General features: G+C 33.8%; 3 protein-coding genes across 11 annotated transcripts in view; 1 reads left to right on the forward strand and 2 right to left on the reverse strand.

The window, feature by feature from the left end:
- Positions 1 to 658: 658 nt before the first annotated feature.
- San (Probable N-acetyltransferase san) lies at positions 659 to 2,200 on the forward strand. 2 transcript variants are annotated; one of them, XM_072001644.1, is made up of 4 exons: positions 659 to 845; positions 1,345 to 1,501; positions 1,608 to 1,774; positions 1,876 to 2,200. In XM_072001644.1, the coding sequence occupies exons 1-4, from the start codon at positions 838 to 840 to the stop codon at positions 2,048 to 2,050; spliced, it is 507 nt and encodes a 168-aa protein (XP_071857745.1). In that variant the 5' UTR covers positions 659 to 837; the 3' UTR covers positions 2,051 to 2,200. The 2 variants fall into 2 exon arrangements, with proteins under 2 accessions (XP_071857745.1, XP_071857744.1); XM_072001643.1 differs by lacking the exon at positions 659 to 845 and adding an exon at positions 1,095 to 1,239.
- Positions 2,093 to 6,918, reverse strand: Hsl (hormone-sensitive lipase). 3 transcript variants are annotated; one of them, XM_072001628.1, is made up of 10 exons: positions 6,690 to 6,918; positions 5,440 to 5,874; positions 5,160 to 5,361; positions 4,857 to 5,070; positions 4,542 to 4,732; positions 4,116 to 4,398; positions 3,651 to 4,013; positions 3,178 to 3,503; positions 2,974 to 3,099; positions 2,093 to 2,898 (listed from the first exon to the last, which is right to left on the reverse strand). In XM_072001628.1, exons 2-10 carry the CDS (start codon positions 5,820 to 5,822, stop codon positions 2,830 to 2,832), a joined length of 2,157 nt encoding a protein of 718 aa, XP_071857729.1. In that variant the 5' UTR covers positions 5,823 to 5,874; positions 6,690 to 6,918; the 3' UTR covers positions 2,093 to 2,829. The 3 variants fall into 3 exon arrangements, with proteins under 3 accessions (XP_071857729.1, XP_071857730.1, XP_071857731.1); XM_072001629.1 differs by lacking the exon at positions 6,690 to 6,918 and adding an exon at positions 6,147 to 6,541; XM_072001630.1 differs by lacking the exon at positions 6,690 to 6,918 and adding an exon at positions 6,006 to 6,107.
- Positions 6,919 to 7,222: 304 nt separating this feature from the next.
- Positions 7,223 to 17,828, reverse strand: part of Appl (amyloid-beta-like protein) — a 49,133-nt gene continuing 38,527 nt past the window's right edge. For 2 of the 6 annotated variants that reach the window (XM_072001632.1, XM_072001631.1), the window contains 9 exons: positions 14,858 to 15,083; positions 14,353 to 14,563; positions 13,826 to 14,008; positions 13,070 to 13,141; positions 12,747 to 12,937; positions 12,455 to 12,615; positions 11,802 to 12,028; positions 11,570 to 11,716; positions 7,223 to 11,405 (listed from right to left, as the gene is read on the reverse strand). In XM_072001632.1, coding sequence (XP_071857733.1) covers positions 11,295 to 11,405; positions 11,570 to 11,716; positions 11,802 to 12,028; positions 12,455 to 12,615; positions 12,747 to 12,937; positions 13,070 to 13,141; positions 13,826 to 14,008; positions 14,353 to 14,563; positions 14,858 to 15,083 — 1,529 coding nt within the window. In that variant the 3' untranslated portion in view covers positions 7,223 to 11,294. The remainder of the gene's footprint in view (positions 11,406 to 11,569; positions 11,717 to 11,801; positions 12,029 to 12,454; positions 12,616 to 12,746; positions 12,938 to 13,069; positions 13,142 to 13,825; positions 14,009 to 14,352; positions 14,564 to 14,857; positions 15,084 to 17,828) is intronic. The other 4 variants (XR_011799630.1, XM_072001633.1, XM_072001634.1 and 1 more) reach the window with 4 other exon arrangements.

Consider the following 17,828-nt stretch of genomic DNA (forward strand, 5'->3'; position numbering starts at 1 on the left):
TCTTTGTGTCTGTACCACAATGATTAATATTATTTCTAAGTTACAATATAAATTAAATGTATAAAATCATAAACGGCGATAGCATTCTTAAATTTGGCCGAAATTTTCATATATAGCTTTATAATTATATATTTCTATAAAATTATTATACAGTTGCCTATTTTAGTGTAATGTATATTGTTAAATTTAAGTTTTGCAGCTACTTAACTGATTATGTATAGTAAATCAAATTCTGTGACAATAATCAAATTACTAATAAGTAATGAATACATAAATTATTGATAAGTAATTTGCGTCGTAGAGTATTCCATATATTTATATTATTATTTTTTATTTAGATTTTGTGAATACATTTTATATTACACCTTGACAATATAATAAAACGTACAATAATGATATAACTACGCACAAATTTGAAATATAATAAAACATATTATTGAATTCAGTTGGATCTGAAAAAAGTCTGTTGAATTGAAATTTTATGAGTATATATATTTTTCAATATATAATATACAAAAATGTAATGCATTGTTTTCATATATATTTAAATATAATAATACGCATGATATTACTTTTTCTTACAATTAAATATGTTATTCACAAATAATTAATAAATTTTTATGTATTCGAAAACCTATCGAAATGTGAAGAAGCAGATATATGTATATTTAACCTACTCCACTAATAAAATTTCAGCATAAGAAGGACGAAGCCGCGTAACGTTATTGTGTAATGTATACGGCTTATTTCTTTGTAATTAACTTATAAAACAATTAATATCGAAATTTGTTATTGTTATTTATTCGAGAAGCGTTAAAAATTGTTGTACTTCCTAATATGACTAGGTAAGTCTAAAAAATTTTAAGGTTATATTGTTATATTACGAATCAAAACATTCTAAAAACAATTACATTCGTTTTATTCCAACATATTATTAGAAGATCTATACGATCATTTTTCTTTCACTTGTGATGTGCTATAACTATCTGTAAATTGAAATTTTAAATATTCGTGTTTTCAAGGGCATGTTTATTTAAAGACGTGTAATTAGAAAATCGTAGTTACAGCATAAAAAAGTAATGAATGAATGTAAAAATAATCTTTCAAGTACAATAATTTCTAGAAAAAGAATTATTGAAAGTAACAAAATATGAATTCCATAAAAATTTTATAATTTCGCGGTCTTTAAAATCTTTTGTTTTGATAGATAAAAACATGTTTAATGATATCAATGTGCATGTATGTATATATACATATAATATTTTCAAATTTGTATGTGATGTATGAATAAATTATTATAAATATATTTTACACCAAGTAAAAGTGGAAAATTAAAAATTACAGATCAAAAATAGAGTTAGGAGATGTAACACCACATAATATAAAACAGCTCAAACTCCTTAACCAAGTGGTGTTTCCAGTCTCGTACAATGAAAAATTTTATAAAGATGTGTTAGAAGCAGGAGAGCTAGCAAAGCTTGCATATTACAATGATATAGTGGTATGTCATATTTGTTTATATATTCAAACAATACATTGAAAAACATGTCAATATTTTGAATAAAAATTGCTATTAATTTAATAGATTATAATATTATTAATTTCAGGTTGGTGCAGTTTGTTGCCGAGTAGATACTTCTGAAAATTCTAGGCGTTTGTATATTATGACATTAGGATGTCTCTATCCTTATAGAAGATTAGGAATAGGTACTGTAATGGTACAACATGTTTTAAATTATGTTTACAAAGATGGAAACTTTGATTCAATCTTTCTGTAAGTATTTAATGAAATTTATTAAACATATAAAATTCCATTTGCAAATATTCATATATAAATAATAATTATTACTTTTATATGTTACTTCTTGTTTACAGTCATGTTCAGATAAGTAATGAAGGGGCTATTGACTTTTATAAAAAATTTGGTTTTGAAATAGTAGAAACAAAGGAACATTATTACAAACGAATAGAACCTGCAGATGCTCATGTATTACAAAAAACTTTACGCCCTAAAACAAATCAAACAAATAATCAACAAAATAATCAATAAAAATCGTTAATCATTAATTTATCACATCTCAAAAACTACATGTTTTCATAGTCTGGTAATAAAATTATTTTTATTGTACCTCCCAGTGTGTTATAAGTTATAAAATTAGAGTTTTATAAATAATTTAATAAAGTTGATAAATACAATGTACATCGACGTAAACAATATAACATAACAATTGCATAAATTATTAATACTCGTAACAAAAAATTTATAATTTTCTAGTTATTGCCAACATTATACATATCACTCTTATACCACTTCACTAAACTCACATTACATTTATAATACTTTATTTATCTCTAATACATTTAATAACTTGTGTTAGCTGCAAAAAATATTATAATGATCAGAACTGAAACAATCTCAAATATTTTGTACAATCAATATATCTATAGTCTTATTCTTTAAATATTTTCTGAGTAGAAAATTGAAAGCTAATTCGCTTTTCTTGCAAATGCACATTCAATAAACATAATACTAATACAAAGATATTACCATTTAAGTACAGTAACTTGAGATTATTTGATTTTGAATTATTTAAATACTGTGGTTATCATTAATAAAATATAAATATATAATATAAAATATGTAGATAGAAACACACTTATGACATTTATGCACCAGTGGATAAAGCTTTTGGCATATTGCAAATTATTGTGTTTTTGTACATAAAAAATCAATTAAAATTAGCATCTGAAAAACAACAATAGCAAAGAAACTTTTGTTCCCGCATATTAACATTCATATATTAATGAGTATTTTTTATATTCATATAATTATAATGTTAGTAGTTCTTGCAATCTTTTCGCACATAAGTCTGACCCTTCAGATGCCTCTTTTGAAACCTGTAAATTTAAATAATTCGATATAATAGAACATAATTTAATATTATCGATTTATTTGATGAGAAAAATATTTACTGGTGTTAAGTTAAGAAACCCATGAGGTAAACCTGGCAATATGTCAAGCGTGATTAATACACCAAGCGATCGAAGTTTTCTTGCGAACATGACAGAGTCATCCAGGCATGGATCCAACTCTAATGTCTATAATAAAACATTTATATATATGTAATCTTTTTCGCATATTGTATTCCATACAAAATTTACTGTTTAAGAATTTACCAGCATTTTAACGGGTGGTAATTGTGCTAAAAGATGGTCTGCTGCAAGATAAGGACTTAAATATGGGTCTCTGGGTACTGTAAATATAAATTCCTCCATACTACTTTTCGCATTTTCTATATCCAGTTCTCTGGATTCTTTATGTCTTCCACTAAGAGACCATCCAAAAAAAGACCATGATTTATCATTCTTTGAAATATTGTTTTCTGTGCTAATAGTACTATTTCCAATATGTGTTGAAGCATTTGTGCCACAATTTCGATACAGTCCAAAAAATTTATTAACATATTCTTGAGATCTTGCTTCTTCTTGTAGATGTTCTGTCCCTGTTATGTTACAGAATGTTCAAAGAGTATTTAAATGTAAAACCGACTATAATAAAAACAATGAACTGTAATAAAAGTTATATAATACATTTAAATTATTTTCTTAAAAAAATATCTTTATATTTAATTCATTGTGTGTTTATATACCGTCAACTTCTGTTAAAGTAACAGAATTCAAAGTAGAATCAGATGGTAAGGATGCTAACTTATGTGCATCATTTGTTTCATCTCCATTGGGACTAAGAGCTAGCGCTATTAGATCGCTTTCACTCACTTCAGCAAAAGATTCTGATTCTGACTTAAAACAGTCAGCTGCATAAGCTTTTAAGCAACGTAGAAGAAATCCCATAGGTAATAATGGGTCTGTAAGGCAAAGTAATCGTGAAGGTGATAGTACAAAGTCAACAAGTACTGGTGTGTATGCCATAAATATTCCATCAGGTTTTCTGATATTTAACTGTAAACATTTTAAGGTAACTCCCAAATTTAAATTGGCCCCAGCAGAATCACCTATAAAAATTTAATATACTTATTCACGAATATTATATATATAGCAATATTCACATAAAACTATGTTAAGAAGTTAACACCATACAATGTTTTACATCTTACCAGCGAAAAGTATTTTTTGAGCTGTACTCCCAAGCAATGTACTTGCATGATTTAATGCCCACGCATATGCATATAGCACTTCTTCGAGTGCACGAGGGAACGGAGCTTCAGGTGCTAAACTGTAATCTATACTTAAAATAGGTATACCGAGATTTATTGCCCAACTACGTAAGTATGTTTCATGAGATAGCGAAGTCTGTGCTACAAAACCTCCACCATGACAATGAATTATTAATTCGTTCGACAGTCCATGCAGTTCTCCCCCTACTCCACCTGAACCAACCTGAGAGAAGCATGTACTGCACAGGAGTGAAACTGATGATTCACAAAAATTTCTACTCAATTAAAGGTAAAATAAAGATAAAAATAATAATGAAAATACTGCTAAAATTACAGATATATAAAGTAATCGAATTATCTCTTTACCATTCCTAAACGACGTTTAGAACTAAACAGTCTAACATGTATTGGCTTTTTTCCAATATGACTGTTTGGTATTGGAATTGAGATAGTTGATCCACTTAATGTAGGAAGTGTCAATTCTTCGGGTGGTATAGAAATTATTTGATTTATTGCTAAAGAAGGAGCTGTTATAGCAGGCAACCTGCGTGTAAGATCTAAAACATAATAATATATATATATATGACATTTTGAAGTAATTAAACTATAAACATAATGAAATAATTATTACATTTAAAATAAATTACGCATATATTATCATTAAAAATCGCAGTATATTACCAGCCTCATTGAGAAACCAAAAAGCTTGACAAAATGAGATATCAGCACGTTGAGACACATCAACAATACGACGTGCCCTTATTTCAGGATCTAACATGTACTTGACAGAATTAGCACATCTTGCTAATAATGTACCATTAGAATAAAAAGCTTCGCTGAATGTTGCCATACAAACCATTATAGTTTTTAATATGGGTTTTAGATTGTCATAAAACTGAAAACACAACATATTGAACTAGAAAATGTTAAAGTAGTTAATTATTAACTAAAACTATATATATATAGATATCCTTATTAGTATACCTGGAATCCTAAGCACCTGCCATAAAAACAATACTGATTAATACTATCTACTTTACTTAAAATTTCATGTGGATTATGACTATCTCCTATAAAGAGAGATGGTTTTCCATCGCTTAAATGTTCACTCCAAGAATAAAGAGTTTGTAAATGTTCTAAGCAAGTGCACAAAGATGCCAATAGCTGTGAGCAAGCCTCAATTTCTCTATAAATATTTGTACTTGTTAATATAACTTTAAATAAAAATATTTAATAATTTTATTTAGTGAATTTTAACGACTACCTCATATAATAACTTTTACGAAAAAATAAAGAGTCCTTCTGGCAATATATTTGATGACAGACAGAACGAGAGTGAATAATACATTTGTCTATTAGCACTAGAAAACTTCTATATCCATTACCAGGTGTTTCCGCATCAAGATCAAACATTGGTGCAATTCTACTAATTTCTTTGTATAATGGTTGTAACTGTACCAAATGATCTAATATAGCCATAAGCGCAGCTCTAATTCTAATACTGTTCTCATCTTGATGCGACACAAAATATTCTGAATTAGCATGACATAGTTCCCGTAATGCTCCCCATTGTAAAGGCTCAACATCTTCAAATGGTCTGTCAAAGTCATCATCGAGTGACATCTGAGCTGTTTCCTGTCTAGTCATTTAGTAATAAATTTTTAATTCTTTCTTTTACCACAAACAATAACTGTGGAATCTGCAACATAAACATTTATATTATTTTGTTATTTGTTGACAAAAACAAGTGTCCTTATATTTCGTAACAACGTACTGCTATTTTTCAACATAATTAAAATATAATACACATAAAATATCGTTAATACGTACAAAATGAATGCGTTCATAATTGGTAATGAAGACTGATACCTGTTAGTACCTTTACAATTCATGATGTTAATTCGAATTAGGTTATCAAATTTACTCAGGATATTCAGATTACGTTTAATTATTTTTTAACTTTCGATGTACATTGCATCATGCTTACATACATTAAACTCTTTGAATACATTGTATTGTATGTTAGGTAATAGCTTCTATTTTGAATTTGACATTTCCTAAATCTTTATCATGGTCGCCATATTGTTTTTTCGATCGATAGCATTATCTCATCGTAATAGCACGCGCTAGGTACGAATTAAGTGTTATTGACATGCATGTGTTTGAACAATAAACTACGTGTAACTAGCAAGAACATAGTTGTAAGATGGACTTAAAATAATTCTTGATCGGCTATTGTATTTATGCTAAGAGAAAATGATTATCTTTCTGTTTAATTCTAATGTAAATTAAAGACTCGTAACATTCATAATCTTAAATTCATAAGAGCGATAGATTTTATCAATCAATTACTTGATAATTATTGACCTAATTAGAACAGATTATCAAAAGCTTGAGAATCCCTATTATTGAATGAGACCGAATTACTTAAATGATAATATCAACAATATAACAATTAAGAAGTACATATATATAACAAATAATTTTATTATCGATATCAATAGGAATACTTACTAGATACGTGTATGTCTCTAAGCTGTGGTATTTGGAACGATAGCTAAAGAAACCAAAGAAGCGTACATATATGTACATGCGTTGTTTCGGTACCAATTTCGTCAGACTAATGGCAATGAACGACAAACAACAAATTACATTTCTACGATCGCTGATGTTACGTATTAGGTAATGCAGTCGCGTCAGATGAATTAATCACAAAGATATACCAGCGATATCTAATAACACTCAAAAAATAGATTTTCTTAGAAATTTGGTTATCTAAGATTTTTACTCTGAACTATACTTATATGTAATTAACACTAAATGCTATTGATTCATATTTAAAATTATACCGTGTATACTACATATTACATATGAACTTAGTTCATTGCATGATAAAATCTTAATATTAATAAACGATATCATTTACTTTGTGAATATCTTCAGATATAAATATTCTGCAAATATGATTGATACGTTATTCATAAGGAGATATTAAATGAAAAGAAATTTTTGCCGCTGCCGAAAAGTAACTAACGTTCAACTAGTAATTATCTTTGTAATTTATTTATTGATAAGTAAAATTACATATATCCACAAACACAATACGTTCTTTTCACGGAGTGTATTAATGCGATAAAATTTGTGAGTGGCGAGGAGAAATCCTTGTGTGATGGAGAGAAAGAGGGAGACGGGGGAGTTAGTTTTAATCCTCCGGTTAGTAACTTTTCTACTCGTCGAAGAACGGTCACAGAAACGTTCTATAGCAAACGTGTAGTTTCCGATCCTACAATTAAAGGCAACTAAAAAATTATCCATCGTGTTTCTTCGATTTTTCTCTTTTTTCTTTCTTTATCTTTTTTTTTTTTTGCTTCGGTTCGACCAAGTGGGCGTTCATATGAAATATCAGATTTTTTTATCGAACCACGACGCTGATTAAGCCCATGCAACGTCGATCAATCGGTTCGCACAAAGCCAACATCTTAGTCGAGATATTCAGCTGCCGATAAACGATACATTACTGAACAACGTATAATAACATATAAAAATGCGATACCGACGTGAACTTTGATTTAAACTTTGAAATCGCTTTGTTGTCAAATGGCAACGAATGCAGGAAGTAAGATCGAAAACTAATACAGCGCTGTGTATAGGCGTGTACACGAGTATATATTGCACGTACAATCTTGCTCTCGCATCTCATCATTGTTACGATATTAAAGTTCATCGAAGACGCGATTGAATCGATAGAATCGTAAGAATCGATCTATACCGAAAGAACTGCAAAAATAAAGTTTAGTTCCGTTATTATTCCCATTTTCGCCGACTTCTAAGTCCGAACCGCTACGCAAAGGACGTATTTATTTTTCTCATTTTGTTCCTTCATTCTTAAATTTGTTTCCTCTTCTTCTTCTCCTTCCTCTTCTTCTTCTACTTCTTCTTCTTCTTCTTATTATTCTTCTTCTTCCTATTCCTCACTTCTCACGTATCTTTTTTTCCACATTTTTTTTTTCTTTTCTTTAAGCTAAAGTTTAATTACCTCGGTAAATATTTATTACCTCTTTACAAAAATCAATTCTTAAACTTATACAGAGTGGCTCGATGCAAATTCACAATATCTTGAAGTGAGAGACTGACGGATGCTGCCGCCAAACCAACAGACTAAAACTGATATGCTTCGAAGGGGCTTTTCAAGCTTTTCTTGTCCTTAATACTGATGACAGATTTATCTTCGCGTTTCCCTGATCAATTGTCATTGAAGAAACATTTTTCTTTTTTTTTTTTTTTTGTTTCTAACCTCAACATTTGATCGAAGGGATGTTTCTTCTTCTGTTTTCTTCTTTTCCTTTTGTCTTTCTTCTCAGCGTGTATAAAGCTCTGCCAATATCTATGGCGAAAGTGCGTTACGCTATTCAGAAGATGGTACGCAAGGTAAATTTGGCAAGCACTACAGGTGCTGTTCGCATCATATCTTTCGACAAATATAACGTATGATGAGCAACAGCACATCCGCCAACGTAGGCCAATCGACATATGGTCGCGTACCATCTCTGTTCTCTTTTTGTTCTTTCGTCGTATAATGGGTAAAAATCACTTAATAATTGGAATGATATCGCGATTAAAAGAAAGAGAAGCATTTTACGTGTCTTTTTTTCCTTTTTCATCAAAAACATGTTTCTTCCTCAACATCTGTGAATCCGTATCAAGTCAGTTTTTTTTTTATACGCGACGTGTCAATGTTTTTTTTTTTTTCTGTTCATTATAACGACTATATGCTATAGGTACATAATGTATAGTTAATTTGATAGGTGTACATGTATATGCATATGTATATATATATATATCTATGTATATATACTGTTCATATATTACACACACACACACACACATACACACATGAACATATATATTTATATATAGATATTTATATTATTATTAACGCATTGATGCTATGCTTTTGTTGTATTTCCATAGACATATGGATAATTGCTATCATTTTAATATATCTAAAATAATATTTTTAACACTCAGCGATGCGCGAATGTGTGTGCCTGTGTATATACTTTTTTTTTTTTTTCATTGGCTCATTCTTTCACCGGAGTTGCGTGAGAGAAACAGTATGTTCAACTATGTTCGCTAAATAGGAAGGCAGCTGCTTCACGTGCGCTTAGGAATCCAAGGATTATTGTTCATTGTCCTCGGTTTGCGCATTCGCTTAATTTATTTTAGCAAAGAATTAACAAGAGAGAAACCTTAACGATAGAAAGAGAGACAGAGAGAAATCAAGTACAACTCTTTAATGTAGATAGTACTTAAAGTAGAAGCATCTTGAAAGATCGTCGTTAACATAATACTTGCGCGACTAAAATTATTGATATTTTCTGTTGTTCGTAATTATACATAATGGTTATCGAATTGATATATGTATATATTAAAATATGGTTAATTTAATTAACACGAAGAAATATAATCTAAATAAAAATGAAACGTGCAATATTCATTGAAATTAAACGAAAGCTATGCTTTCCCACGCGACCCTGGCTAAAGCGCAGCCTACTACCTTTTGACCATATACAAATATATAAGCATTAAACGTGTAATATATTATCGTCATCATATATAATTAATATCCTAAGATAGTTATTGTATGAACCATCTTTCGAGAGAGAGAAAAAAAAAAACGATGAAATAAAAAAAGGACAGAAACACGCTTGCCTTTAACAGTCGCCACTTATTCGACCTAAATCGGAGGTACTAATGCCACTCAAAAAAACTCCTGTGTTAAACTGTTCCTCTTATTCGGCAACCTCGACGTGATTCTTTCGATTCGTCCGTTTCCATCAAGGAAACACGACGATAACTCGGCCGAATCGAACAAAGCTGACGAATATTTTCCGTGCATACGTTCGGACAGCACCTCGATAAGATAGTGGACTTTTGTTATGGAATGATAAAATATCTTGCTTCTCATTAGAACTTTAGATACGTTCATGATTCAATTTCTTATAAGTATAAAGTTGTATAATCTAAGTAGACGTTAAGTACTGAAAAGGTCGCTGAAAAAATCAGGCAGTGGGAATCGAACGGAGATGAAAAAACAGCTGCAATCACGAAGGTGAACGTGCATTTGATCGCCGTTCTGATATTTTAAGAGTGTCGTATAGAGCATACACGTATTTCTTTTATCGTATAGTGCTATTTATTTAATATGCTTATCATTTCTTGTTCTTTTAAGTCGGATTATACTTTTATATTGCCACTGTGTAAGCTGCTACCGCTGCTACCATTTTTTTTTTTTTTCTTATTGTTAGTTTCACGTATTATTTAAGCTGCGTTTACTTTTATTGCCATTTACTATCTCGAAAAATATCAGAACTCAGAAATATACAGCAAAGAGCGCAACAGCACGCATACTGTGAATGCGTCATCGACGAGATACGTTTCTTCCATCCCATACGCATTTCCTATTGCTGAAAAAAACAATGAGTTCGTAACTGATCATAGTCCACAGCCTTCTAATCGAAGGGTATCGCGTATAACATTTAATATGAGTAATGATTCTCTTTTCATTCCTTTTCTTTTCTTTTTTTTTTTTTTTTCTTTTTTCTTCACCATGAGCGCTCCTTCCTGTGTTTAGTTTGTTAATAACATATATGACAACGAAACGAAAACAACGTGTATGAGATACTTCCGAAGACAACTTTACGCGCTTCCCATATGGCACATTGGCATGTTGTTTCCCTTTCGAATTGTCTCGTAGATAATCCTGGCAGTACGAGCGTGTGTTCTAGCTCGTAACAATTCTATCTACTACGGTGTTTTGTAATATTGCTTTATACATATCATAGATCGTTAAATGTGGTCGTATAACATCGCAAGTTATCATAAAGAGACGTTCACATCATGATACTGTATCGCAATACCTATTTCCCTATGGACAGATTGTATTCCATATATCACTAAGATGTAGATTTGTATACTTTCGGAATCTTCGGAAGAACCTCGAACCTGAAAGTTATCTTACACTAACAAAATACTATGACATTCTTGAAGAACATACGCGAGAACGGACAATTAAAGACCAGTTTCAAATAAAATCTCTTGTAGACCGAGGTGATTAAATTATTCTTTGATCTCGAAGTATTTATATGTAGGATTTTCATATCCATTGATCTGCATGTTTGCAACATGCCGCTCCTCTGGTGTAGCTGCTTGGTCAACTTCAATGAATCCCTGTTTAAAATCACAAATATATGATTGAACTGTAAAATTTGGCTAAAAACTGATTAATGTTAATTTTAAAGAATATTAAAAATCTTAGTATAAATATCATTTAATAATAAAATCACGAGTATTTAATTTTTACTTCGTTTAAAACAGTCTTCTTCTTTATGTACCTGACTGTGAGGGCTTCTTGCATTGCGTCTTTTGAATATTGCTATGCCTACCACTGCTGCAGCCATAAGTGCGATTCCAGCAAACGCAAGTGTGAAGTAGACAGATCGACTTTCCCTGTGATACATCTCCCTTCTCACAGAGTAACCCTATATAACAAAAGGGATAGAAATATGTTCGTATTATGATATTTCTTGGATATTATTATTCAGGCAATTTAATGACTATATTTACCGGTTCAGAGTGGGAAATATCATGTGTCATGCTGTGAGCTGCCCTTACAAGTCCTTCGCTGTGCATAGCTGCTACTGCGGACGGTTGTTCTGGTGGTTGTTGAATATCCTTGTTGTCGTTTATCGAGTCATTTTCTTCCTGTTGCGCCTGTTCCGTACGTAACTCGCCACGTTCAGCTTTGCGTTGCTCCTTGCGTACTCGTTCCAGTAGTTTTTGATGTTCTTTTTCTATAAATCAATAAAGTATATTTAAATATAGTTCTTGTCGAATTTTGTCGCATTTGTTGAACATTATCGATGAGAGTCGAGGGAGCAGAATACAATAAATAACATCTTTTTATAGGAGAGAGAGAAATTCAGTCACCAAAGTTGTCCTTTTCCTTGTTTCTGGGATAAACACGTATTTTTTCGCTGTCACCATAATTTAAAAAACATTACTTACTATAATATTAAAAGATTGTTTATCTTGGCAGTTATATGTCTTTACTTTTTTCAAAGCTTCATCAACTATGTCTTTACATCGAACAGGTTCTTTGCATTTTTAACCAAATTTATATTACAATATTCCTTATTATATTTATCACAAAATCAAGTCAAGAGCGTTCTTATCATGTTCTTTCCCTGTGTTCTTCATTCGTTAAGTTTCGAAGTTACCTTGCTGCTTACTGGTAACGTCAGCCTGATATTTATCTAAGATGGCTGCTTCCGCTTCTCGTGTCATCGCTAGCAGCAGTCCAGGAGTCTCATCTTTGCTCCTGAGGGCCAAAACGTAATCATCCATAAGGCGGCCAATTTTTGCGCTTAAATCAGGATACCTAAATATAACGAACGAAATACATATAGTGTTCTATTAAGTTAAAATATATGTATTTTTTCTGCACTGTCAAAATCTGGAATCTGATATTCTAAGACGTTGACTGTTACGTTATATCGACCGACACGTTACCGTTCTAACATCAACAGACTCTGATTGGTAATTCTATCGATCTCTGCCAAGTGTTCCAATGTTGCTGGCTTCTCGCGTTGAGCTTGTTCCAAGCTGCTATCCAGCAGATGTTTGTAATGAGCAATAGTATGGTGCCTGTCTTTGTGAAGAGCCCGAAGCAATTTCTGAAGACATTTCTGAATACGATGCATCTGAACAAGAAATAAGAGGGTGATATATTATTCGAGGATTTGCGAATGGAATACTTAAATATAGAATATTTCTATATAGAATTCTATGGAATGTAAAAATATGGAATATAGAATATCTTTTGAGAAGCTTACATTTGGTGGAGTTTCGTTCAGAGCAGCTGTGTAGCATGACATTGCTTCCTCGTTTCTTTGTTTAACAGCTTCCTGTAAATTAATACCATACATAATAAATATTATACTTGCCTCTATCTTTTTCTTTTCGTATACACGATGTATATAATTAAGCAATAAACGGCGCTCATTTTAGGAAGAAATGAGATCCATATATTATGATATATTTTGTAATCTAAGTGGAGATAATTTACTAGTACGAAAGAAATTTGTATATATATAATTCTACTATGTACCAATTAAGATAATATTACAATTATGCGTTTCTCTTTCTATTAAAATCAAATTAAACTCTTAATTCCAACATTTTAGAAAAGGAGAGAATATCATTAGTTAGAAACCACATAGTTTGCAAAGTTTGAAACGATATTCATAATATAAATTAGACATGTAAGAATGTGTACATGCAAATTTAGAAGATCATCTATTTTAAATAAAATCATGATGGGTCTGCATGAACTAATTTCGAGAATAAAGCAAAAGAATAAACCAAAGCAAATAAAACAATAAATATATTATATCAACTAAATCTTTAAAAACCCAATATATTAGCTTGTTCGGTACGGAATACGACGTTTAAAAAATACGAAGAAGAAGAATATAATTATTATTACGATTCGCACATAGGAGTGTCCTTCGGCTACTGAAATCTATCCACGACTGTCTCCTTTCTAAATGCTCGTCACCTGCATCGATTATTCTACTCAAATCACGTACTTGTACTCTTTGTTGATGCATAGCGCTCAACTGATGTTTCTCCGCGGCACCGCTCTCTTCCAGAGCAGCAACGGTTTCCTGGAATCGCGCGGTCATCCATCGTTTGAAAGCATCAGCTGCGACCGGGTCATGGGCACGAATGTCTTGATATTTCTCTTCGAGATCACTCCAGTCCTTCATCACCTGAAAACGTTGTAGCACAAAGATTTCGACACTAGTGTCCCGCGAGATAATAGCTATCTCTGGAAACTCGACCGCTTATTTTTCTCTGTCCTCCGTAATAGCTGTCTCTCGAAACTGCTTGTTTCTTCATTCGATAAATTTACGTCATTCGTGATTCAACAAAAGCGAAGAAGCGAAAACAAGGAAAATTGAATGAAAGCAAAAGTGAATAACCGAGTGAACAAGAATAAAAAAAAAAAAAAAAAGAAAAAAATAGAAGGAAAAGACAATAATATCGTTTGGTTTATTCAAGGAAAAATGAATGAATGAAAAGCGAAAGCTAGGTGGTAACAACACCTGCTTACTTTCGTTACTTTCTCCTTGTGCACCTCTTCCAGCCTCATTTGTGCTTGCTTGTAGCTCTGGTGCTCGGAACGAGGATCGAAATGAGTCAGATACGGATCCGGTGTGCTCTGCGATTGAGAGGACTGTTGTGTGCTGGTGCTAACTGGCAACGGCATCGCGGTCACGTCCTGTTTCGGTTTCTCCGTGGTTGAAACTGTCGTTGACAATCGACTGGACAGAACGTGCATACATCTCTCGTTAGTAAATGAACGTTATATTATTCACGATTATGCGATAATCAGGTGGATTTATTGGTAAAATTTAATGGTATTAAGTAGATCGGTAATTAGTAATTTTTAATCAAAAGCGGGTAATTTCTAAATAATGTCCTTGAGGATTTCGTTCTACCTGCAACGAGCAGCGCGTTACTTGATCTCAAGTGAACACGGGATACAACTGGTCCTTATCGATTAAAATTATATTTAATATTTATGAGTTAAACTTGCAGGTTCGATGCAAATTTACCTCGTCGTGGTGTCGTAATTGTAATCGTCGAGATATTCTTCGTCGCTCTCGTCGTCGTCGGGTTGATCGCTAAGCACGTCCTCGGGATCAGCTTCAGAGTCATCTTCGTCATCCGCGTCGGTGTCCAGGCCGTCGTCATCTTCGAGATCATCCTCGTCCTCGTCGAGATCTTCGTCCATACTCTTGGGAATCGGCAGGTCGATCGGTTTCTTGGCTTTCATATTTTCTGCAAATTACACATAAATGTAAATAATATTTTACCGAGATCGTCGGACTTGTTAAAATTCGTTACATTCCGCCCAAGTTCTGTCCGCTGTTTTAAGAAAACTCTTCTGATATTCCAAATTATCCATCCTTCTATCTGAAGTGATTAACCAGTTAGCTGTCTCCGACGAGTATACTCGTCACGAAGAAGCGGCAACGTTTCGCGTTACGACGAGCCCTGTCGATAATAAAATTCAAAAATAAAACGGTTTATTCTTTTTCTAACTCTATTTTCTGTAATTCTATTGCAACAGCTACGCATTCTCTGTGTTCGACGAGTATACTCGTCATCGCTCGTTTCTTGCCACGCGCACGATTTCAGGTACGCGCTTTTCAAAGAGATCGTAACAGCTAACTGGTTGACTAAGATCGAGAGGCATATGAAAATTCTTTATTCGACGTCGAAACAGAGTGAAACTACCGTTTTCAATAAATTCTTTCCGAAAGAGAAATAGCAAATCGATGGAAACAACTTATTTCCCGACAGCGTCATTTGACTTCGTTTCAAATCTTTGCACATCCACCCGACATAGGCTGACACGTATGCAGTGCGACGAAAATCTTTTCTATTCACCGACATCCTTTCAACGAGGATTTAAATTCGTATTACGCGACGCATAAAGAAAAATTTGAATCTCGCTCGGCAAAACGGCAGAGACAGAAACAGAAAGAGAGAGAGAGAGAGAGAGTCACGGAATTAATTTGCATAGCTAACATAAAAGCTGCCGATAGTACTACACGGAGAACGAATGCAAATTACAGGGGAGGTACATGCCGCGGGGATCGCGCATTTCGAAATCCGCCTGTCCGTTGCATCTCCGGCAAGGCGATGTTTTTCCGCGACTCGCGTCCCTTTTCCACCGTGAAAAACTCTAATTTGTCTCTGTTATGTTGAAGAGGACAGCCGTCTTGACTAACTAGGTTCTCGAGATGTCCCATTCTCCGAGAATAGACACGCTGATGAGCTGACTTCTCGAGTTCTGCAAAGGCAGACAAAAGCTTCGCCCGTCGTATCCTCGCCGCTATCCTTTTATCTGGGTCACGTGGCGGTTGTGTTGGCACTTTTTCCATCGAGAATATCGTCCGGCTATTGCACGAACGTATCGACGTATCGTTGTTGATCGAACCCGCCCTCGGAGGGGACGCTCATCCGCAAGTTTCCAACGACGAAGGAAGGAAATATCAAGATTTGTCCGACGATATACCGAAAAGAAACAGAGGGACCGACGATCAACCCCTCCGACCGACCGATACCGAGGGCTTTCCACGTATTTTCACGGACACAGAGGGAAAGAACGCTTTGCCAGTTCGTCCGTGAAAATTACCGCCGTTGAAAACCGTGCACAGCTGGACGCTCGGCTCTCTTAAAAATAGCGGCATAAACAAAATGTGCAAACAAGTAACTCGTCACCGCTACCTGTCGTCCCCTACCAGTCTTTTCCGAGTAGAAGAATTTGACGGTAGGAAAGTTGGACGTGTCGCCGAACTGACCGTATAATTTCAGATAAGGTAATTTTAAAAGAAGATACATAAACGAGAGACGTGGGGATGTTGAAAATTTGCTGGTATTGTTTGTCGCTTCGAATACCGATTCTTATATCAAAGGAATACTCTCCAGGTCTCTGGAAAAGTATACCTTCTTTACAATATTCTATAATATTCTTTATTAAGAAGAATATATAATTTAGAAGATTGAAGAATATAATCTACGAAATTGCTAACCGTCTTTTACTTATTGTATCAGATTTAATCATCACCCTTTTTTTTTTAATTCAACTTTTCATCCCTCTGACGGTTACAACCCTCTGAGAAATTATAAGCCCTGAAACCCCTAAACTTCTACCTTCTTTCCACCGGCCAATGTAGAAAATAAATGATTATTCTCCATTCTCCGACTGATTATTTCTCTTGCTATACGACAGAATCACCTCCCCCTTTCTCTCTCTCTCCTCCTCCTCCTCCTCTTCGTGATTGAGACTTCGTCACAAGCTTGTCAACACAGCGTACATAATAAACCCGGTGAAAGCACCACCCTACGAGCGGTGGTTGGTCGACGATGGTTGCGGTGGCGGAGGTTGGAATTTCGTCGGTGATTCATCGGTCATTCCTATTGATCAGTAAGCTCGAGGGTGGAAAGCCAAGGGGACGTGTCGCGAATCAAGCCAGCAGACAGTGCGGCTACGATGGATAAGCGTATTGGCTGCAGTTTATTAGCTACACACGTACAGCAGGCATATCGGCATCGTGTATTGAAAAGAAAAGATGCGCAGGAACGAGCAAAACCATAGTATTACGTTGCGCAGTCGTCGGGAACGTCGACGGCCGTTATTGATTGCACGAGCGAGTAAGATAGAAGCGGCAAGGGTAAACTACCCCGTGGAGAAACGGAGAGGGTGAATCGAAGTGTACCCACTTTCTTAATGCACTCTCTCTCTCTCTCTCTCCCTCTCTCTCCCTCCATTACCTTCTTTCTCCGTTTCTTCTTTTCTCTCTCTTTCTCTATCTCTCTCGTTTTCAAGTTGCCCGAACGACGCTCGATCGCAAATAGGGCACAAAGTAGCGACGCGATCAAGTTCAACGTGTACGTTACCGTTGATAAGTAAACTGCAGATGTTTATGTAAACTCGGATTTTCATGAACGTAATTGGAAATATGGAACTTACAGTCAATCGCGAAAGTCTATGTACATAGACATCCTTTAAATACG

This window comes from Bombus fervidus, chromosome 4 (assembly GCF_041682495.2).
Source record: "Bombus fervidus isolate BK054 chromosome 4, iyBomFerv1, whole genome shotgun sequence".
NCBI classification, from domain to species: Eukaryota; Metazoa; Arthropoda; class Insecta; order Hymenoptera; family Apidae; genus Bombus; species Bombus fervidus.

Excerpts from the sequence above, each read along its gene's own strand:
- San (XM_072001643.1), top strand. Across the intron at positions 1,502-1,607 it reads CATATTACAATGATATAGTG|GTTGGTGCAGTTTGTTGCCG; the intron begins GTATGTCATATT and ends TATTAATTTCAG. Across the intron at positions 1,775-1,875 it reads AACTTTGATTCAATCTTTCT|TCATGTTCAGATAAGTAATG; the intron begins GTAAGTATTTAA and ends TCTTGTTTACAG.
- Hsl (XM_072001628.1), bottom strand. The coding sequence starts at position 5,822 with ATGACTAGACAGGAAACAGCTCAGATGTCACTCGATGATGACTTTGAC. Across the intron at positions 4,399-4,541 it reads CTAAACGTCGTTTAGGAATG|GTTGGTTCAGGTGGAGTAGG; the intron begins GTAAAGAGATAA and ends TGCTTCTCTCAG. Across the intron at positions 3,100-3,177 it reads TACCACCCGTTAAAATGCTG|ACATTAGAGTTGGATCCATG; the intron begins GTAAATTCTTAA and ends GTTTTATTATAG.